This window comes from Manacus candei, unplaced genomic scaffold (assembly GCF_025592945.1).
Source record: "Manacus candei isolate 608988 ecotype Guabito, Panama unplaced genomic scaffold, ASM2559294v1 h1tg000015l, whole genome shotgun sequence".
Taxonomy (NCBI): domain Eukaryota; kingdom Metazoa; phylum Chordata; class Aves; order Passeriformes; family Pipridae; genus Manacus; species Manacus candei.
Genome location: NW_026138063.1, coordinates 23,380,850 through 23,402,372, shown reverse-complemented (window position 1 = coordinate 23,402,372; position 21,523 = coordinate 23,380,850). Strand labels below are relative to the sequence as shown.

Below are 21,523 nucleotides of genomic sequence, written 5' to 3'. Positions count from 1 at the left end.
CGGGCTGCGCGTGCCGGCGCTCCACGCAAAGAGCGGAGCCATCACGGGCCACCCCGTCGCCTGGCCATATCCCCGACTCCGCCGCCGCCCCGCTGCCTCCCCGCGCCCAGCGCCGCCGCTCCGTACGGCAACATGGCAGCCCACACCGCGCGAGGGGAGAGGCGCGGCGCGCCGGGCCGTGACGAGCGCCGCCGACAGCCAATGGGCGCGGGGGTCAGCGGCGAGCGGCGCTGCCATTGGCCGGGCGCGGCGCGTCGCGCCATCAGCCGCGCGGGGCCGCGCCGGGCACGGGTGTCGCGGGGCCGCAGCTCGGCGGGGCCGCCATGGACGCAGGTGGGTCCGGCCGGGCCCAGCCCCGGCCCGGCGGCCGCTCCCCCCGGGACCCCCGGCACCGCCCGCACTGGCGGCCGCTCGGGGCTCACGACTCCCCGGCACCGCCCGCACCGGCGCGGCCTCCCCGACGGGCGGCGGCGAAGGCGCCGCTCGCCTCCTCGGGAGCCGCGGCCCTGCGGGGCCCGGCCGCCCCTCGGCGGGGCGGAGGGGTGGCAGTGGTGGCTCCGTGGCCGGCGCAGGCGGGTCCCTCCTGACCCCCAGCCCCGCTGGTGCCGCCGCTTCTCGGAGGTTCGGGGCTCGGCCTCCTGGTCCGGGCTGCCCGGGGGGGAAGCGGGGCGGGGGCGGTGGCAGGGCCGTGTCCCTGTGCCCCGCTCCCCCTGAGGCCTCAGGGGCGAGCGTGCGGCTTGGGGGTGAGAGGGTGACTCTCGGGGAGGTGAGAAGGTGTCGCCGAGGGGTGGGAGGGCGACTCAGCCGCTCATCGCCCTCCCCGAGGGCTCCAGCACAGCTGTCTGCGGTACAGCTTTTTGCTTTCTTACAGAGGAGGGTAAAAATAAGTGTCTGGCTCTGGTGTGGGGACCCGCTTCCCTCCAGCCTTGGTGCAGCAGCAGCTTCCACCCCCCACCGCAGAGATAAGCCTTGTTCCATCCCAACAAACGCTTCCCTGTGCTCCGCGGGCTCCTCCTCCGCGTGTGTCCCGGGCAGCCCGCAGCTCCCGTCCCCCCGGGCGGCTGTCCCGGCTTGTTTCGTCCTTGGCGCTGCTGTTGTCAGCTCGGGCCGGCTGAGAGCGTCCCGACTCTGCCGGAGCGTCCTTGGATCCAGTGTCACACCTGGGAACAGGACGCGGTCCAGGGAGTGAACTGGCACACCCCGAGCCGGGAGATGTGTTTGCTGTCCCTTGGTGTGATCGGTACAAGGGAAGGAAAGCCCGGCTGCGGTGGGCAGTGGGGCTGGATCTCCTCCGTGCAAAGGGGAGGGGCAGGGGGGTCTCTGGGATCAAGCCCCTCGGTGTCCAGCCCCCCTCCCAGAACAGGACCTGACAGGCAGACTTTGAACTGTTTACTCTGGACGTCCAAGGAAGCACTACTCTCCAGTTAAATGACTTTTTTTCCTAGCTGTCCTTTAACTCCTCATTGGTGCTCAGATAATCAGGATTTGTCTTGTTTGAAAGAGCTTAGGGGAAATAAAAGATTTAATCTTTTGTCTGCAGAGGCCAGAAGGAAGGGTTCCAGCTGTTTGGTGTTTTTCAGCAATGAGCTTTACTAATGTAGTAAATTTACCTTCTCTTCTTGGCTCTCTTTTGAAATGTTCCACGTTCAGTAACGTTCCTGCCCTCTGCATCAGCTGAGGGAGAGGATCATCCACCTCATTCCTGACTCCTTTTTGGTGGTGTTCACTGGAGGCTGAAGGATTTGGGGAGCAATGAGAGCCAAGCCTCTGCAGAGAATGGGGGAAGCAATTTGGGAAGGGAGGTGTGGCAAAGCCCGGTTTTCCCTCAGCGCTACGCTCAGAACCTCCGCTTCAGTATTTTGCATGACAAGGTTTTCAGCAGGCAGGCTCTGACTGAGTGGTTGGTGCCGTTCAAACCACAAGGAAAATCACCTGCTGCGTTTCTGTTTGAGTCACCAAGTCTTGACTGGTTATTTGTTTCCCAGAGCTGGTGGAGAAACAAGTGGCGTTGGTGATGGTGAGGCAGAGGGAGCTGGTGGCTTTCAGGGGCTCTGTACTTGCTGTGAGCACAGGTCTGGCCTCCAGCACTTTGCAGAGTGACAGCAGTGCTCAAGGGTTGCTCTCAGCCCCGGCTGCCTCTCCCTGTGTGTTTGGTACAAGTTGGGATAACGTTTTTAGTTCGAGTGTTTTGTTGTGCAGCTTAGGAATATAAGTAGGGAGGGAAAATTTCACCCTCTACCCTAATTCTGTGTATTTAGACAGTTGTTCTTGTGCTGTGTCAAGATGTGTTTCTGTGAGGAAAGGCTGAGAGAGCTGGGGGTGTTCAGCTGGAGGAGAGAAGGCTCCAGGGAAACCTTAAAGTCCCTTCCAGTGCCTGAAGGGACTCCAAGAGAGCTGGAGAGGGACAGGACAAGGGAGAATGGCTTCCCACTACCAGAGGGCAGGGTTAGATGGGATATTGGAAAGAAATTCTTCCCTGTGAGGGTGGGGAGGCCCTGGCACAGGTTGCCCAGAGAAGCTGTGACTACCCCATCCCTGGAAGTGTCCAAGGCCAGGTTGGACAGGGCTTGGAGCAACTTGGGTTAGTGGAAGGTGTCCCTGCCCATGGCAGGGGGTAGAACTGGATGAGCTTTAAGGTCCCTTCCAACCCAGACCTTCTGGGATTCTGTGATGCTACAGAGCTTTTCAGTAACCTCACCCAAACTCATGTTTAGTAAAGTGCTGTTGAAGGTCACTGTTATTGTGGGCACGTGCTGGGTGTGTCAGGGGTTGGTTCCTTGCTCTTCAACCATGTGCACAGAAGTGGAAGAGAACTCAAACATTTCAGCTTTATCTTGGTATTTAATGTCCTTTGAGTTTGAGTGCCTTTACTACTAAATTCCTTTAATACAGGTGTCTTCTGCAGTGGTGTTTGTTCCCACATCCCTGGGAGTGTTCCAGGCTGGATTGGATTTGTCTTGGAGCAACCTGGTCTAGTGGAAGGTGTCCCTGCCCATGGCAGGGGCTGGAACTGGATGGTCTTTAACCTTCCACCCCAAACCATTCTGTGATTCTGTAGAGGTGTGTACAAAGCTTTGCCTTTTCTGCTGAGGCTTTCTAGGAGGAGAAGGTGTTCTGCAGATCCTATGGGTGGTGTGCCCATGGGGCAGAGACCCAGAGAGCCTCACATCATTCTCAGTGTGTCCAAGACCCCTAGGAAGCAAGGCTGCCTTTCTCAGGGTGAGCTGTGCAGGGCTGACACTCTGCCTTTTAACTTTAAATCCGTGTGAAGTTGAACTGCTGTGTTTGATGTGCAGCAGCTGCACATCTTTCTCTGCAGGAACTGCTGCTCTGCTGTCCTGGATGCTCAGAGGTCGGTAATTAAAGCAGACTGAGGGCTTTCTGAAGGTGAAGTTTTGGAGCACTGCCTGAGAAATGTGCTGATCTCACCCGGCTTCTGCAGCTCTGAGAGGAGCAGCTTCAAACAGGATTTCTGCTTGGGGAATTTCCAGGCTCACTTCTTTTCAGACCCTTTCTCTCTGGCTATAAGAAGGAGAGAAAGGTTCCTGTGCCCACTGTGACACTTTGTGCCTCTGCCTGAATTGCTCAGGCCCCACTGGCTCATATTTAGGCCATCTGGGCAATAGCACAAGGGATGTAGCTTGGAAAAGTGCTGGAGCACGTGAGGGTGGATGCTTGTAAGGGAAACACTCAGTGACCTCAAGCCTTGTGAGGAGTTTACTGCTGCCTTTATAATGTCCTTGATGTTAACTGGGAGCAGTCACTTGAGTTTGTCTCCCTGCAGAGGGGAAACCTGAACTCCTGTGTTTAGCAGTTGTGCCCTTTCAAGTGTTTTCTCCCAAAATACCAGTATGGCACTAATGTCTGGATGCACAGCTGGACACACACAGCCAGATGTTAGGCATTCAGCTGAAGGGCTGCAAGCCTGGGACTCTCATCCCAAATGTGCAGTGTCATGGCACATGTGGTGCATTCCCTGAATACAGAGGGAAGCATCCAGTTGCAAATCCTGTCTTTGCTAAGGATCTGGTTGGTGCCCTGCAAAATGTGAGGCTGCAGAGGTTGTGACGTTTGAGCAGGCAAGGGAATGTTGCTGAGAAGGAGAAAGAGGGATGGTGGGTCATTTGATAGTTCCTGTGTAGCATCCTTGTTTCAGTCATTTTCTTCAAACAATTTGGGGCCCCTGACAGAGAGATAGATACTTGGCAAGCTTGAGAACTGACAGACCACAAAATATTCCTTGGAGCTTTAAAACCTTCCTGAGAACTTCAGGTTTTATGTTAAGATCATATCTCTTATCTTTGTAAGTCTGGAAATTGGTAAACTTTGGGTAGTAGATGGGAAAGAAATCCTTAATTTCCCTGCTAAAGTTTGTTAGAGGAGACTGCAGTAGTTCACTGGGACATCTCTGTACAAACAGAATTGCTTTGCTTGGCTTGCTGAGGAGTCACATCATGGAATGGGAATGGGAGTGTGTGGCCTGTGCTATCCTAAATGTGCCTGAAACAGTCTTAAGGACTAATTCACCCAGGGAATGTGCTCCAGATCTTTTGGGCTCGACTTAAGGCAGAGTCTGATGCACAGTTTTATTTAGGAGCGTGTTGTCATCTCTGTTGCCAAAGTTCCTGCTTAAAGAGCAGCTGGTCTTAGTGAGGGTGTCTTGCTGCTGCTACTCCAGTGTTTTCTTGGACACTTGGAATTCCAGGTCAGAGAGCCCAGGGGCAGAAGGCTGATGAGATACCTACAGGAGGCCAAAGTCTCTTGTGTAGCAGCAGGTGACTCCTAGGAAGCCAAAGGCGAGGTGTGTGACATGGAGGGGAGCTGCTTTCCCTTGTCCTGCTTTAAACCCAACTCCCATTACTGCAGATTTTACTGCATTTGCTGTGAGAGGGATTTTTCAGTCACTGCTTTAATAGTTACAGAGCAGTCTGGCTTAGCTCTGCTTTGAATTCTAGGTGTGGTTTGTTAAAGAATTGACTCCTGCAAAATCAGTTGGTTCATTTCCAGGGTTCCCAGGCTACTTTAAAGTGCCTGATTCCCAAACACGGACCTGGTGGAGCACAGTTCATCTGTATCTCCTGGTTTTTCCTCCCTGTGATGACAGCTTAAGCTGCCCTGCTCCAAAGGCTGTGCTGTGAAGGGAGCCAGTAAAAGGGACAAGGTTTGCCTGTCACCTGTGTGCAGGTACATCCGGACAGCTCTGCGTTCTTCACGTTGTGGGTGACACCTGTAAAGGCTTCTGCTGGGTTTGTTGCCTCTTGAGGAGGGGCTGAGCAAGGTTTAGTTCCCACCTGAAGGTGATCTGTGTTTTGTGTGTCCTTCCTTCCAAATTTATATTCTCTGAAAGAGGATTTTTACCACTTTGCTTGCTGGAAAAGAGAACCTCAACATCATTGCTGATGACATGCAGGATGGTGCCTGTTCTGGAAAATGATATAGCTACCAGCTGAAGTTTTAGATGTTTTCTGCCCCAGGCAGAACCTGGAGCTGGCCTAGCCTGGAAATCCCTCTGCTTTTGTGCCTGTGGAGCAGCCAGGAGCGAGTCAGGGCTGGATCACCCCTGTGCCTCCCAGAGCCTGTGGGTGCAGTGCAGGAAGGAACACAAGGAAAAGCTATGAAAGGTCTGTAATTTCTCTTTTCTCTTTCCAGCTACCCTTACCTACGACACCCTCAGGTTTGAGTATGAAGACTTCCCTGAGACCAAAGAACCCGTCTGGATCCTCGGCCGGAAATACAGCGTTTTTACAGGTATTGTCATGGGCAGTGCAACGTTCTGATGCTCCAGAGCACTTTGTTAGTGTTGCACTTGGGTTTTAACTGCCAGGCTTCTGTCTGTCTGGCCATTTCTGTGGAGTCTGGAATATTTCTGTGCAGAAAGTTACCACACAGTAGTTATTGGGACATGTCGTGAGGGCTGGATGGTGGAGGCAGGGGGATGCTCAGAGGAAAGAAGATGGTTTGCCTCTTCATAATTTGCCTGTGGCTGTAGTGTCTTTGGGTTGATTGCAGCTGTTTTGGGGGGAAAAGGAAGTTTTTTCTGCACAGCAGCACTGCCCTGTTCCTCAGCCAGGCTCTCCCTCTCTGGGCATGCAGGCTGTGAGGAGCAGATGCTGCTGTCCTCAGGGAGGGTGAGTGGGAGGTGGGCTTGGCTGTGGTGGTGCCACCCTCACGTGTGCGTTTCGATGCTGGACACCTTTCAGAGAAGGAAGAGATCCTGTTGGATGTGACCTCTCGCCTTTGGTTCACCTACAGAAAGAACTTCCCTGCTATTGGTATGTACTGTGGGGGAGTCTAAAGACATCCTGGAAATGATCATAATCTGGTTGTCCCTGACAAAGCAGTCCCCACAAGCATGACATCATTTCCATTCATAAGAAGTCTGAAATGCACTTCATTTAATTGATTGGACACACTTTTGCTTATCTGATAATGAGAATTCCTCATCCCCTTGGGTGTGAGGGATAGCAGTGGTTTCAAAAAGGACACAAGGAGGAGTTTGGGAAGCCTGCTCTTTTTTTTTTTATGCAGCTTGGGAAGATTTCTGTGCTTCATGCTCATCACATCCTACATCAGTCTAGTGTGAAATATTATTGAATAATGGTCTTGGGCCTGAAGTGGATTAAAATTATGAAAGCTACAGATATGATATGGAAATTGCTGCTTTTGTGCATCTGCTCTAGACTGTGTGTGGGGTTTTGTTTGTGTGGGGGGTTTTAAATGCCTGAAGTGTCTGTTACACACAGGAGCTGTAGTGATATGGGAAATTTTTCCCAGTGAACTCGAAGGAGGATGTCTTGGTTCCTTAAGATATTCTGTATGGCCTCTTCTGGGGTTTAGTTTTGTGTTCTGGGTGCAAGGTATATCAGAGGAGATCTAAGAGCAAGGGGATTCCAAGAGGATCTAAGGCAAATGGGATTCCAAGCCCCACCCATATCCCCCTTCTGTCAGTGCCATCTCCAGCAGTCAGTGGGGAAGGAATATGGCTCAGGTTTGGAAAAGAGACTTCTTAGTAACTGGTCCTTCTGGCTTGTGCTGTTCTTTCCCTGCTGGTAAATCCTCTGTCTCACAAGCCCTCAGACATCTTTGATGTAGTTTAATTCCTTTAAATTCATGTTTGTGCACCACAGTTAAACACATGTTTGAGACTGAAGGGTTAGCACATATTGAACTGGCTCGCAGACACAATTGGGGTTTTGTGAGTCATTAAAGGCTGTGAGGCAAAGGCAGACACCATTTTCTGAGTCATTTCGCATTTACAGAATAAATATTATTTGCATATATACAGTAAACCTTTTTTAGTATTTTTCTTCTTCCAGTCATCCCTGTTGTTGTTTGTCACTTCCCTCTGTGCTTGCCCACTTAAATATTGTAAGGGTTAGGGGACTGTCTAATGCTAATTTGGTAAAGCATTATCATTCTTGGAAGTTGTATATGTTATAAATTACTGGTGAAATCATGGAAGACAGCTGCTGAACATCCAGATGTTGATTAAATAGTTCTCTGGGTGATTTTTCTCCCTGTGGAGAGTAGTTGTTTAAGACTAAAAGACAGAGGCAGCCTTACAAAGACTTCTGGCAGCTTTGCCCAGGCACAGCTGGCTGTGTGCTCATGAGACAGCTCACCTGCTGTGGTCACACTGAATGTTTATCTCTATTATTTGTAGTAATAGCCAGAGCTGCAGTGGAGGAGCTGCAGTTTCCTTTGGAAGGTCTGTCAGGGAAATGCTTCCAGCCTTGAGCTTTGTCTTGGAAGTCTTTGTCTCAGACTTTCCAGTGTGAGCTAATATCCAGCTTATTCTCCAACATGATGTAGGATGTCTTTCTTTCATTGCTGGGGGGGGTTTATTTTTTTTTTTGTCTGATCCCTTTTCTTTTGGCCAAACTACACTGTTCACTTTGGAATATTAGCCTGTCATTGCTGCTTCTTATGTAGGAATTCCTTGGGAATTGTTGAGTTGCCTTCTCAAGATGAGGATTGCAAGAGTCACGTGCAGCAGACACCTCTGTATAGAGCTGTCTCTGAATTGGGCTGGGAGTCTGCAGCCAGGCTTAGAGGCCACTGTGCTCCTGAGAAATTCAGCTCTCTCTTGGGCTGTTTGGATTCCCCTTGGAAGTTTTTTTCCCCTTTCAGTTGGCATTAGAGGGGTTTGTTTATTTGCTTTTAAGGGACACCATTAAGTCACTCATTGTTAACCACATTTTTGGTTCTCAGCCTTGGGTGTGTGAGCTAAGCTAGTCCTTACTCCCTGCCTCGTGTCTCTGTGAGCCTGCTGCCCACGCAGACTCACTGTGCCTGCACTTCTCTCCCTCTTGGCACTGTTTCCCCCTTCATTCCGTGTCTGTTCTCCGTCCTCGTTTGCAGGAGGCACCGGTCCCACGTCGGACACCGGCTGGGGCTGTATGCTGCGCTGTGGCCAGATGATCTTTGCTCAGGCCTTGGTCTGCAGGCATCTGGGAAGAGGTAAACCAGCCCACACTGACTTCCAGGGCCGTGTGCTCCCACAAGTGCAGCACTTGTAAGGACAGAGATGACGAGGGCACAGGAGGGAATTGCTGTGAGGGCTCTGTGACTTTCTCTTCAGTCTTCTCAAGTTCAGGGCTGTTGGGAGAGAAATCTACTGGGAACTCTTCAGCAGGATTTTCCCTGTTTTCTCCAACTCTACATAGATATTTGTATTTTTATTATTATTATTATTATTAGTTTTTCTGTGGGTGGCATTCCTTTATCCTAGCTGTGAGGATGCTTTCTGTTCTTTTAAAATTAGTCTGTTACTGTTGGAAATGCCTTAGATGCTTAATAGTAAGATAACAATGTGAAAATCAGGTCAGTTGGTTGATGCACAGGAAGAGAATTGTTGCTTGCAGCCTCTAGTTGCTAACAAATACCATGCTTTGTTTCATATATCCCATTTTCTTAGACTGGAGGTGGATAAAAGGGAAGAGGCAGATGGATAATTACTTCAACGTTCTTAATGCCTTCATTGACAAAAAAGACAGCTACTACTCCATTCACCAGATAGGTAAGAGGAAAGAAATGCTCAGAAGAAGCAAATGGAGTAAGGAAGGATCTCACCTCAATACAAACTTCCCTGAAAAATAAAAGAGAAGCTGCCTGTTTCCTATGGGGTGTTAAGATACCCACAGCTCCAGTGAACAGAACATGGGTTACAGGGGTGGTCTGGTGATCAAACACTCTGTGTAAAATTTCTTCTGAGGCAACATTGCCCTTTGAACTTCTGTGCTGCTGCATTTTGGGGAAAGGATTTGCTTTACAGTCCTTCAGGATGAGCTGCTCACCCCCACCTACAAGAAGATACCCCATGACAGGGTACATTCTGCTGATTCAATGTTTCCGAGTGAGAATTCTTCCCTACTTAATACAAGCCTGCTGAGCAAGGGATGCAGTGTGGGTGAAATTACTTACTAATTTTTTTTTCCTTGTGCTGCAGCCCAGATGGGAGTTGGAGAGGGAAAATCCATAGGCCAGTGGTACGGACCAAACACAGTCGCGCAGGTGCTCAAGTAAGGGCTGCTTTTTCTCCTTTTGCCTGTTGAACCAGGCAGTGTGGGGTCATTTGGGGTGTGGTACCTGAGCTTACAGGGTTCTGACCACTGTGGGAGCATGGGCTGCCTTGACTGACACCCTCCCTCCTCTCACTGTTCTCCCCTCACGTTGGTACGTGAGCAGGTAGTTCCCTGGAGTAGGCTGGGATTGCTTAAAGGCAGCTTTCCCAGGTCAGGCCATAGGCTGAGTTAGCCCAGGCTCTGGTACAGGTGGTCAGGAGATAATGTATGGGAAGTCAAAGTGCTTTTATTTCACTTCTAATGCTGTCTCACTTTCTGGTAACCAGCAGTTAAGAAATTCCACTTGGAGATTGTATCAGGGCTCATGTACTTAGTAGCTGCTGAGGGGCAGATTAGATTCCCAGGTGTAATCCCATTTGCAACCTTGTTTATTCTTTATTCTTCAGGCAGTAATGAAGTCTACAACTCTGCCTCTATCAAAGCACACTTCATAGCATAATTGATTACACCAGTCCCTCCTAATCCAGTTTCTCCTCTCTGCTACCCCACCATCTTTGTCATGTAGTTGTATTAATTCTTCCTTACATATTTGCTTTTAATTTTCCTGTAGAAAACTCGCAACTTTTGATACGTGGAGCTCCCTGGCAGTACATATAGCCATGGACAACACAGTAGTGATGGAAGAAATCCGTAAGTACCACACAGAGGTAGAATGTGATGTATCCTCTGGCAGCAACAAGCCAGAAAAAAGCTGGAGAGCACAACAAACATGAAGTACATGTTCTGTCTTAAATTCTTCCCTGTGAGGGTGGGGAGGCCCTGGCACAGGTTGCCCAGGGAAGCTGTGGCTGCCCCATCCCTAGAAGTGTCCAAGGCCAGGTTGGATGGGGCTTGGAGCAACTTGGGCTAGTGGAAGGTGTCCCTGCCCATGGCAGGGGGTGGGACTGGGTGAGCCTTAAGGCTCCTTCCAACACTCACCATTCTCTGGTCTCTGAAAGCTACAGCCAAGCATTCTGAAACCAGGTGAGAACTGCTGTTCTACGGCAAGGAAGGCCCTTGTTTGACTTTTGCTTCATCTGATAAAGCCTCTGGCTTGGCATAGTGGCCTCTCTATCTGGAGGGAAGGTTTGCTGACCTTCAGACAGTAAGTGGGAGCTGCTTGGATGGCAATGTTGGACTTGTTTATGGCCACGAGTAGCAAGCAGTAAATGGCTGCTTCATCTCTCATATAATGGGTAGGATGCCTCTGCTATTAGGCAGGATAAGAAAACTAGAACAAATCACTGAAGGGAAAAGTGAACAAAACTGGCAGGGGGCAGGGATAAGAAGGGAATCCATCTCTAGAGTGAATCTCATCATTTTAAGGAGTGTTCACTCATGGTTGGTTTTTTTTTCCCTTTTTTTTGTTTGGGGTTTTTTTGGTGCATCCTGCCCACAGGCTGGCTCTGGAGCTTGAGCAGGTCTTGGTGCCCATCCTGAGCCTGCCTGCTCAGGCTGCAGCCCTGCAGTAATGAAAGCTGAGTGCCTGCACTGCTGGTTGCTGCAGCCCTGCATGGCCCTGGCCTCACCAGCCCTTCCCCTGGCTTGCTTTAGGCCAGCTCCCGAGGCAGGGAGCTCACTCAGCACAAACCTTGCAGTGTTTCTGCCAGGGCAGTGCTCTGGAATGGCAGGTACAATGCTCTGGTGAGTGCTGGAGCTGGGGCAAGGTTACAGGTGAGGTTGTGGCAGGCATCATTTAGGCTTCTTGGCTGCCACAGAACCAGAATCAACTACCATCAACTACCTGGAGTGCAGGACAATCACGTTACAAAGCTCCATCTCTTGTCAGGCAGCTCAGTTGGATCTGACTGAGAAGTGCCTGTCTGACCTGAGCTGAAGGTACATGCTGATGTCCTTGGCTTAAACAAGGGCCAATTTAAAAACCAGAAATTGGATTTGTCTTATATCCTTAGCCTGAAAACATCACTTGTAGAGCTGAAGCATGCTGGCTGCGAGGCCTGGGTGTGCTGCAGGCTCTGTCTGTGTGGCACTGGCTATTCAGCACTGATGCTGCTTCAAGTGGCGTGTCCGTACCGCCTGTCATGGGCAGGCCGTGTTTGTTGTCCTCAGATGTGGATCATAATGTACCTGTACAGGGCCTGAAGGTCACTGTGTGAGTGGGTCTGATGTGTTACACGTCTGTAGGTTTGTGTTAGATACCTTGTGCCCCAGACATTGACGATAGAAGTCATGTTGTTTCATACATCCATTAATTTGGTCACTGATAAGGTTAAGCCAAAGGTTCACAGGAAATGCCTTTTGCTACAGCATTGAAGAAACATCCACCTTTACCCCTGTGTTCCATCAGAAGGGGGCTCTCAGTTGGGCATTGGAGGATCCTGTGCATCAGAAACGTGATGAGGCTCCAAGGCAGTACCTGACAGCAGCAGCCACAGCAGGAGAGGTGTCATGTCAGATCTGTTGGAATATGTTTGCAGTAAATAGTTTGGATCCAACTGGGAAGCTTTAGACAAGTTCTGCTACGCTCTGCCACCATAGCAGTGCAAAGCCTGCCAAAGACCAAGGTGAATTTAGTCTGTGCCAAGCTCTCTGCTGCTTAAACTGGAGTTAAATATGTTCACACCACAGCGCAGGATTGCCAGGTGCTTCACCTGATGAGGAAACCTGCAGTGACAGCCCATGCAGCAACAGCCCTGGATTGGCAGCTGATGTCAGATCACCAGGACAGGCAGGCTACTGCAACAAAAGAACCTGTTTTAACAGGAGAAATCACTACTTAAAATTTCCTCAGGACCTCTGGTAACTACGTCTGTGCATGAGATGCACACGTACACCTTCTCCCTTCTTGAGGGACAGTACAGGGAGAAACTGCAGACATCCATGCAGGTTGTCTTTCCTCCTGAGGCTTTAGATCAAAGTCGTATTTATTCTAAATTTGGGTGTAACATTGCCCTTGTTCAGCTGGGTTTGAAGCTCTCAGTAGTGAACAAACACCAAGGTCAAATGGCTGGTGATTAAGGTGTTTGTTTACATTGTGTCCTACCTGCTAGAGTGTCCTGGCCTTCAATTTAGGCCAGGAATAAATTAAATGAGCCTCTGGCATTCTGTCTAATTGCCTTGGCTTCATCATTAAAGTGCTGTGGGTTTCTTCGGAGTTTGAGGTTTTCTCTTGACACACCCAGCAAGTAATGAAATTGGCCAGTGAGACAGGTAAGCTTCGAGTTCTTTCTGGACCAGAATTTACATAACCTGGGTGCATTACAACCTGGCTGTGTGTTTGTCAAGCCTGTAGAATGAGGATGCAGAGTGCTTATGTCATGTGTATGCTCTGAGGAGTTCTGCTGCCCCACATCTTAGAGGCAAAGCTTATGCTGAAATTGCAGAGTTCAATGACAATCCTGCTTTAGGTCTGTGAAGAGGCTGCTGAATGATCCCCAACAAAATTTGTGAAGGTTAAAACCTTTAGGAAACTTAAGTGAACTTAGGAAAATTATAACTACTCTAGACAGATGCCATGTTTGTATCTTGCTACAGCACTGTTACAGATGAGCATTTCCTGTGTTAAGCCATAACACTGTCCTCGTTCAGTTCATTCACATCCTCTGTGAATTCCTCTGCAGTTGGACACTCCACACTTTTCTCGTTCTGCCTACAAGCTTTGTGAATTCAGGACTGTTGCCTGACAGCCTAATCAGCTCATCCAACCTTGTTGGCACAGGTGCTTGCTCACCTTGTGGAAGAACTGGCATTTTCACTGCCCAGCAGATGGTAGCTGTGAGTACAATGTGCTCTGCCGTAAACGTGGTGTGAGCTTGGCTGAAAGGCTGAGCCCTTCAGCAGCCCTGTAGGGAGTACACACATCACACAGTCCCAGCACTGGGCCTCTTCAAGCTTTTCTCGTTGTTTTTAAGTGCTGTAGGCTTTTAGAAAATAGCAGTTGTTGATCAGAGCTTGACTAGAACGACTCAGGGTCTGGAAACGGAGGTGATTCCTGATGCTCTCTGCTCCTGTTCCTTTCCATAGGGCGGCTGTGCCAGTCCAACTTGCCGTGTGCTGGAGCTGCAGCATGTCCTGCCCTGGAGTCAGACGTGCTCTATAACGGGTACCCAGAGGAACCAGGGGTTAGAGACAGGCTTGTGCTGTGGAAACCACTGGTGCTGCTGATACCTCTCCGCCTCGGGCTCACAGAGATCAATGAAGCCTATATTGAAACACTAAAGGTAGGGGATTTGGAGCTGAATTCCTGGTGGGGTGATGCTTAAGGATCCTGTCGTGAATGAAGTAATTATTCAGAAATAATTGTCCTATTTGCAAAAGAAAAATATGTTGAGAGACAACTCACGTCAGAGGTCAGGATACAGGTTCTTGCAGGCTCTAGTCAGGAAAATGGGGTGGGGCTCGGGGAGTTGTGCCTTTTTGAGGTTGCTTTTTTTTTTCTTTTGGGGATTTTACTTCATAGCTTGGTCTCAGTGTTTAGATAGCACCAACCTGCTGAAGCATTTGTTCAGCACAACTATACCCTGCTTGGCAGTAACCTGAGTATTGGTTAATGCAATGTTGGACACTCCTGTGGCTCTGAGGCTGGAGCTGGTGCTGCAGACTAAGGCCAGGAGCTGGCAGGCAGTTGCAGGTGGGGGAATTGAGAAGCTGCAGAAGCAAGGGTGTACAGAGTATGTGCACAAGACAGAGTGCACATTGTCTTGCTGTCCTAGTGCTGGCAGGCTCTGAGCTGTGTGGGTAAGACAGCTCCAAATTCCTGTGAGGTTACTTCCCTTATCTCAGTAGATCGTGCTTGGATGCTGCAGGTGGATGAGGAACTTAAACTGTTTCCTGAGTGATTGTTCCCTCCCGGGAGCACTGTTGCAGCCTGATGACAGCTCCAGGGATCTCGCCACTGACGGCAGCAGAGCCAGGACTCGCCCCTACTGAGTCCTGGAGTAGTGCAGCTTCTTCCATTTGGTCCATCTCTGTGTTCCTGTCAGCAGTTGGAAGTGTTTTTGAGCTGCTTCCATGCTCCTAGAAGGCCCTGTGTTGTAGCCTTCTACCTTCCTGATGGAGCCTCTCTCCAGAAATGGCTGGTTTTGCTGCTAGAGTTGCAGATTCTCTGTGTCCCTGTCCCATCTTTCTCACTGCATTTTTGGATGTTTGCCTTTGTTCCCACCTGCTGTCTCACTGTCTGTCAGCTGTGTGTTTTCTGTGTTGCTTTTCCAGCACTGCTTCATGATGCCCCAGTCCCTGGGAGTGATCGGAGGGAAGCCAAACAGTGCTCACTACTTCATTGGCTATGTAGGTGAGTGCCCAGAGGACTGCAAAGGCTGTCCAAGCATCTCCCCCCGCTGCTTGTGGGGTGCACAGCTCTCCTGCTTGGCCTGTGGGGAATGCTGCAGGGTTTTCCTTCCCTGCTGGAAGCATGGAAGGCTGCTGTGGGCCGAACCTCTCACCTGAGTCGTGTAGATTTGAACACTGGCCATAAACTGCCCCTGTGTAACACTAATCCTGTCTGTAAGAGGAGTGCACAGAACCTGCTTCCCGAGTTCAGAACTGATCTCCCTCTGGGGCCTGGCTGGATATAACTGTCCTTTAGGTGACCCTTCCTCAAACCCTACAAACTGTCATTACTCTCCTCTGTTTTTCTCTCTCTGCCTGAGACCTCTGGTTACTTGTGCTTTAGATTTCTGGGGTCTACTTGAGCTTACCCAGGACCTGGGAAGGGGTGAGCAGGGACAGTACCCAAACAGTGCCTGTACCTCGATCCCAGGGGGTTGCTGTGGAGTGGCCACCGTGGTTCTGGCAGCTGGCTCTGTGCCTGGCTGAGAAGCATTTGGGGAAGTGGCTGGAAGCAAGTTGTCCCCAGAATGTGGCTTCCTCTGTGTGGTTACGAGAGCTGGCTCTGCCGTTGCTCTTACTCCTTCTATCTCACCGCTTCTCAGAGACCAAGGTGCTGGCATGGTTCTTCCTGTTGATGTGTCCTTGCCTCTCTGTCCAGGCGAGGAGCTCATTTACCTGGATCCCCACACCACGCAGCCGGCGGTGGAGCCCGGTGACAGCGGCTGCCTCCCCGACGAGAGCTTCCACTGCCAGCACCCTCCGTGCAGGATGAGCATCGCTGAGCTCGACCCCTCCATCGCCGTGGTGGGTTCCTGCTCCCCATCCCACGGGGAGCAGTGCTGGGGCCCCTCTGTTCCACAGCTCTCTCCTTCCCCAGGGAACTGGCAGAGGCAGTGGGGATGGGCTGGGCACTCTGCAGTGCTGTGCTCTGGTCAGGTGCTGCCCCGGGTTTTGGTGACAGCCATAAAGCAGCTCCTTGTGCAGGAAGCTGTCCCAGGGAAGTCCCCCTTGCATGGCAATTAAATGCCATTCCTCCTGGGGCTGTGTCCTTCTCTCAGGTTTAGTCTGGGCTTTGATTCCTGTCTTGATGGGCAGATCTGCAGCTATTCCTGAATCCATATGAGGATGCACTGTGGCTTGTTTTCTGTTGAGCCTGAGATGCCTGCCCTTTTTTTCCATGGGGGTCGTTCCTCCTGGTTTTCCTTCTGCAGTAGAGCAGCCATTAATGATTCCAGCACTTGGATAGCCTGGTCAGAATCAGCCTTTGTGGAGTGTTCACTTAACACAGGGTAGTGTCATGCATGGTTTTAGAGCAAGGCAGTTGGGTGTAGATAACTGCTCACAATCCTGATCACGTTGCTTGGCATTAATACAGGGTCTTAGGTCTGAAACAATCAATCTAAAATATAGAAGGATAAAATCTTTTTCTCTTCTTTTCAGGGCTTTTTCTGCAACACAGAGGCAGACTTTAATGACTGGTGCCAGCAAATCAAAAAGGTTTGTGTTTATAGATCTGGTCAGACATTGGAACAGGCTTCCCAGGGAAGGGGTGGAGTCACCATTCCTGGAAGTATTCAAAGGCATGTGGATGTGGCACCTGGGGACATGGATTAGTGGTGGTGTTGACAGTGCTGGATTAACAGCTGGACTCAGTCTTGGAGGTCTTTTCTAACATTAATGAGTCTAATTCTACTCTTACTGAAAGGAGTATCAGGTATTGTCTTGTTGCCAAACCACTGCACAGAGACCATGTTCTCAGCAGCATGATCCCATTTTAAAGCATATTAAAACAGTTTATTAAACTACCAAGGAGAGCATAGCTCTGAAATTCTGTTGGTGACACAAGTAAAAGATTTGAAAAACATTTTTCCAGCTGCAGTGAAGTGCCAACAGATCGTTGTTACCCCCTAAAGAGCCCCAGGAGTGCAGAGCTGTTGGTTCTCATGGCTGTGCTCTGTCTCCACAGCTGGCCCTGGTCAGGGGAGCGCTGCCCATGTTCGAGCTGGTGGAACGCCAGCCCTCGCACTTCTCCAACCCCGACGTCCTGAATCTCACACCAGGTGAGGCCACGCAGGGAGGGAGAGCTGGGGTGAGCCAGTCCCTTTGGTTTTCTGGAAATTTTGAGGTTGCACAGTGGTTTCTGATATGTTCCTGTTCATTCCGGAGTTTGAGCTGGAGTTCCTGGATCAAGTGATCTGGTTTTTTTGGCTTTCAACTAGTGGTTTGCAGATCCCAGTGTCTCAGGATGATTTTTAGAACGATTCTGTGAATGGTGATGGTGACTGAAAAGGAAAAACAAGCTCACAGGCTGTCACAGTAATGTGAATCTAGGATTTCTTAAGGGATGCTTGGAGGAATCAAACGGGTCCGTTGAAAAGGCTGAAAGCTGAGTAGTTATGTAATGAAAATGGTCCAAGACAGGGCTGGTCACACTTAGTTCCAGCATAAGGCACTCCTTCCTGGCATGTACCACTGCCAGTGTGAGAAGGAACAACTGCTGGCCACCAGTCTTGACTGTCAGGCTCTGCTTATCTTGTTCATAACATGCACAAACATTGCAGGAGATAGAGAGGCATTGGCAGCTTCTGCCAAGAGCAGTGAGTGTGTGTGGGCAAACCCACCCTGACACCAGGCACCAGGCTGCCTCCTGCACCCTGTGCTTCCTCACTGTCTCCCTGTAGCATGAACTTTCAAAGCCTTCCTTATTGCACTGTCCTGTGCTGTAAGAGTGCTCGATTCCCTTAAGCCAATCGATCCTTGCCTCTCTTAAATTGTCCCCAATTGTTGCCTTTCCTACTCTTAAAAATGTTTTTGTAGTGGACTGCTTGTCCTTCTTCCTCTTCCCTGGCTTGTACCGACTCTTCCATCTGCCATGGCCATTCTGTTTGGCGTAGTCCTGTCCCTCACTAGGAGGAGTAATTGAAGTTGGAGCCCGTTCCAGTGCCTAAAGAGGCTCCGAAAGAGCTGGAGAGGGCATGCAGTGACAGGACAAGGGAATGGCTTCAGACTGCCAGAGGGCAGGGTTAGATGAGATAGTGGGAAGAAATTCTTCCCTGTGAGGGTGCTGACACACTGGCACAGGTTGCCCAGAGAAGCTGTGGCTGCCCCATCCCTGGAAGTGTCCAAGGCCAGGTTGGACAGGGCTTGGAGCAACCTGGAATAGTGGAAGGTGTCCCTGCCCATGGCAGTGGGTTGAAATGAGGTAAGCTTTAAGGTCCCTTCCTACCCGAACCATTCTGACATTCTGTGACTGTCCAGCCTGAGTTAATACAGGTTTCTCCTTCCTCAGTTTGCCCATTGGTCTCACCTGAATTTCCCCTGTGCTAAAGTTGCTTCCCCTTTAGGTGTGAGCTCCTTCCTCACCATATGTTGGAAGGATGGACAGGAGGGATCAACTATACTGTACAATTGCTTTTGGGAGAGTGCATGTTGTGTAATCACATTCCCTAACAGTTGTACCAAAGGTAACTACAGTAGAAACAATTCTCCAATACATGGCAGGAATGTATCCCTTAATTGAGCCAGAAACCCTCATGGATATTAGTCCAGACCTGGGCAAGTTCTCTTTATTTTGAGCCTCTTGAGGCAGAACAGTCTCCTGCTAATGCAGAGTTGGGGCACAGCAAGGTTGTACTGAACAGTCACAGCAGAGTTGTTTTGGGGATCTGTGAAAGGTGACGCACTTCTGTGCTCCATATAATTCTCTCCAGTGCATTTTCCATGCCATTGACATGTTCTCATCCCTGCTCAGAGCCTTCACTCGGGTATGTCACTGAGTCTTGGAACTTGTGGGCACTTGGCACTCAAACTGTGATGCCCTCCAGCTGCTGGTCTCACAGTCAGGGTGTCACACGGAGGCAGTGCTTTCTTCTTCTCTTCCAGACTCCTCCGATGCCGACAGATTGGAAAGGTTCTTTGACTCAGAAGATGAAGACTTTGAAATCCTGTCCCTTTGAAAACAAATAGGAAACTGACTCTGCAAATTTGTGTATGTGTGGGGAGAAGGGGGGAGGGAAGCTCCTTGGAGAGCCTGGGGCTACCGGTTTTCAATAGGCGCTTGCTGCCATCCCCGCCTCTTGTCCATCCCGGCATTCCGTGCAGCCTCGGAGCAGAGCGCGCAGTGTCTGCGGTGGGATGAAGAACCACGTGGGTGTTACAGCCTTACTGGCTGCAGTCAGAATTTCTCAGCAGCAGACAGTTGCTGGAAGTGGATGCAGTGGTGCTTAGGAGTTCAAAGCCTATGTGTTACATCAGCAGGTCAGCTGGGCCTTCCGGGGGAGGCACGGGAATCAGCAGAGTGCCGGATCCTTCCGTGGGGACTCCCCGCTGAAGCTTAAGTAGAGCCCACCCATCATTTTGCAGGAGAAATGTCCAGTTAATGCCTTTAGCAGCTTCTCTTCTCACTGGCCAACCTGGACTGCAGCTCACAATGCCAAGGAACAGCAGCCACGTCCCACAGACAGCTGTGAAGCCTCTGGAGTGCAGATCCCTACGGTACAATTCCTGTTCATGCTCTGCAGGACACAGCGCTTCCTCTCCTGCTCATCCTCTATGGAAAGGGCACTGAGGGAACTTCCAAGTGACTGGGAATTCAACAAGTGAATGGCTGCCTGGGGAAGTGTGGAACAGAGCTGTGCTGCTGAGAAGGAGCATCTCAATCCCAGTTTAAATAACAGCAGAGAGAATGGAAGAATAGAAAATGTGTGTGTTGCTCAGTGAGTCAATCCATGTGCTTCTACAATGTAATCTCTACAGCGAGTACCTTCAGGAAAGCTGCTTCAAGCAGAGAACTGGATTCCATAGGCCTGGAAAGAGACCCAGCTGGGAGAGGTGAAACAGGACAGCGGAGATCTGCCGGGCTCCTGCCTGTGCCCTCGTGCGCTGGCACAGCGTCTGGGGAGTTAATCCTGTCGTACCAAAAACGTGAGCTGTGAAACTCCTCAAGGTGCCCTCGGTGCACTGATCAGCAGTTCCTCCAGCTACTCCTGTCAGACATTCCATTTCCAAAGCAGAAGAGGCACCTGAAGGTCGGTAGGATTCCAAGCTGTTGGTACCTTGACTCTGCCTGCCCCCCTCCCTGCAGAGTGTGCACAGAGGTACTGTAGGAGCCAGCCTGGAGAAACCCCTGTCAGGTAATCATCCCAAACGGGCAGAATGCCTTGAGAAGGTCCAATTATACTGGCAATTTTAGCTGCTTTAAGGTGGTAGCTCTGCCTGGGGCTCTTCTCCACACAGAGAAGGGTGGAGCAGAGCTGTCTCTCTGCCAACTGCAAGGGAAGTTGCTGCCGTAGTTCCTTGGTGCATGCTGCACACTGCAACCCCGTTCACAAGGCTCTGGTTTGTGCATTCGGGTTTGGAACCTGTCAGATGATGGTGTTGTGACCAAGGGTGGTGCCACCTGGGTAGACATGACCCGTTTCCCCTGTGACTGACCTACTGATGCTCTGTCCCTGTGCTATCCGAAAGCAGAGGTTTGAACTGGGAACCACAATGCTTCTGTCACTAAATTATTATTTGCTGCTTTCTGCCTGCTTCTCCTCTTCTCTCATGTAGTCAGGGGAAGAGGCAGCAGAGGAAGTGGGGCTGTGCTCCATTCATCTGCTTTCAATTTCTATCTGAATAAACAGATCTAAAATCTTTGCCTGTTCTAATGTCCTTGCACGAGTTGAAAGAGGTGGTGGGTGGCATTCCAGTGACCCTGCCCTGTGATAGGGAATGCTGTAACCAGTTTCAATAACCATTATTCCTGTTTTGCCATGCAACAGCAGGACACAGAGCTTTAACTGGAAGGCTGTACGCTCTGTTGGCATGGGCAGGTCCTTTTCATTGAGATCTCATCACTCAGGACACATCACCCTCTTGATCTGTTCACCAGAAGAATCAGTATCTAAAGGGACTCCAAGAGAGATGGAGAGGTTTGGACAAGGGCCTAGAATGAGAGGACAAGGGGGAATGGCTTCCCACTGCCAGATGGTTAGATGGGATATAGGGAAGGAATTCTTCCCTGTGAGGGTGCTGACACACTGGCACAGGTTGCCTAGAGAAGCTGTGGCTGCCCCATCCCTGCAAGTGTCCAAGGCCAGGCTGGATGGGGCTTGGAGCAACCTGGGCTAGTGGAAGGTGTCCCTGCCCATAGAACAAGATGATCTTTAAGGTCCCTTCCAACCCCGACCATTCTGTGATTCTACTGCTTATTTCACGTTCATGATTTCATGGTTAAGGACAGCTCAGCCAGACAGGTTTTTACCTGAGTGTTAACACAACCCCAATAACAGAACTAAGCTCAGCTGTCTAAGATCTTTAACAGGTATTTCTGGCTTTTCAGTCAGGCCCTTAAAGCTAATAATTAAATGACTTCCCTGTGTGTTGTCTTGTGTCAGTGGTGCTGTCAGGGCCTGATTCAGCATTACAGGCACTCATCTGCTTCACCAGAAGTGTTTGGCTGCCAAGTGCTGGGCAGCTGTGGAGGGAAAGGAGCAGCTTTTTCCATTTCAGCTGATGTCTGTATTAGCAATTTTGCTTTAAACATTTAGCTTTCCTTTCCCTGCAAGGGAATCAGTTCAATCTGCCTCTCTCTGAGAGTTCAAGCAGGAGATTAATGCAGTCCACCCTGCTACAAGGTGTGTTAACTGTCCAGCAGAGACATGAACTCTCCTGGGCATCCCCATCTC

General features: G+C 50.3%; 1 protein-coding gene across 4 annotated transcripts; it reads left to right on the top strand.

Moving 5' to 3' along the window:
- Nucleotides 1-232: 232 nt before the first annotated feature.
- ATG4B (autophagy related 4B cysteine peptidase) lies at nt 233-20,492 on the top strand. 4 transcript variants are annotated; one of them, XM_051782473.1, is made up of 14 exons: nt 233-333; nt 5,650-5,748; nt 6,201-6,272; nt 8,362-8,460; nt 8,918-9,019; nt 9,449-9,521; nt 10,135-10,214; nt 13,548-13,744; nt 14,736-14,814; nt 15,511-15,656; nt 16,293-16,349; nt 16,819-16,912; nt 18,735-18,840; nt 19,110-20,492. In XM_051782473.1, the coding sequence occupies exons 1-13, from the start codon at nt 324-326 to the stop codon at nt 18,806-18,808; spliced, it is 1,182 nt and encodes a 393-aa protein (XP_051638433.1). In that variant the 5' UTR covers nt 233-323; the 3' UTR covers nt 18,809-18,840; nt 19,110-20,492. The 4 variants fall into 4 exon arrangements, with proteins under 4 accessions (XP_051638433.1, XP_051638432.1, XP_051638431.1 ...); XM_051782472.1 differs by having other exon boundaries at nt 19,107-20,492; XM_051782471.1 differs by having other exon boundaries at nt 18,954-20,492.
- Nucleotides 20,493-21,523: the final 1,031 nt, after the last annotated feature.

Coding starts and splice junctions, on each gene's coding strand:
- ATG4B (XM_051782473.1), top strand. Junction 5,749..6,200: donor GAAATACAGCGTTTTTACAG/GTATTGTCATGG, acceptor GACACCTTTCAG/AGAAGGAAGAGATCCTGTTG. Junction 6,273..8,361: donor AAAGAACTTCCCTGCTATTG/GTATGTACTGTG, acceptor CCTCGTTTGCAG/GAGGCACCGGTCCCACGTCG.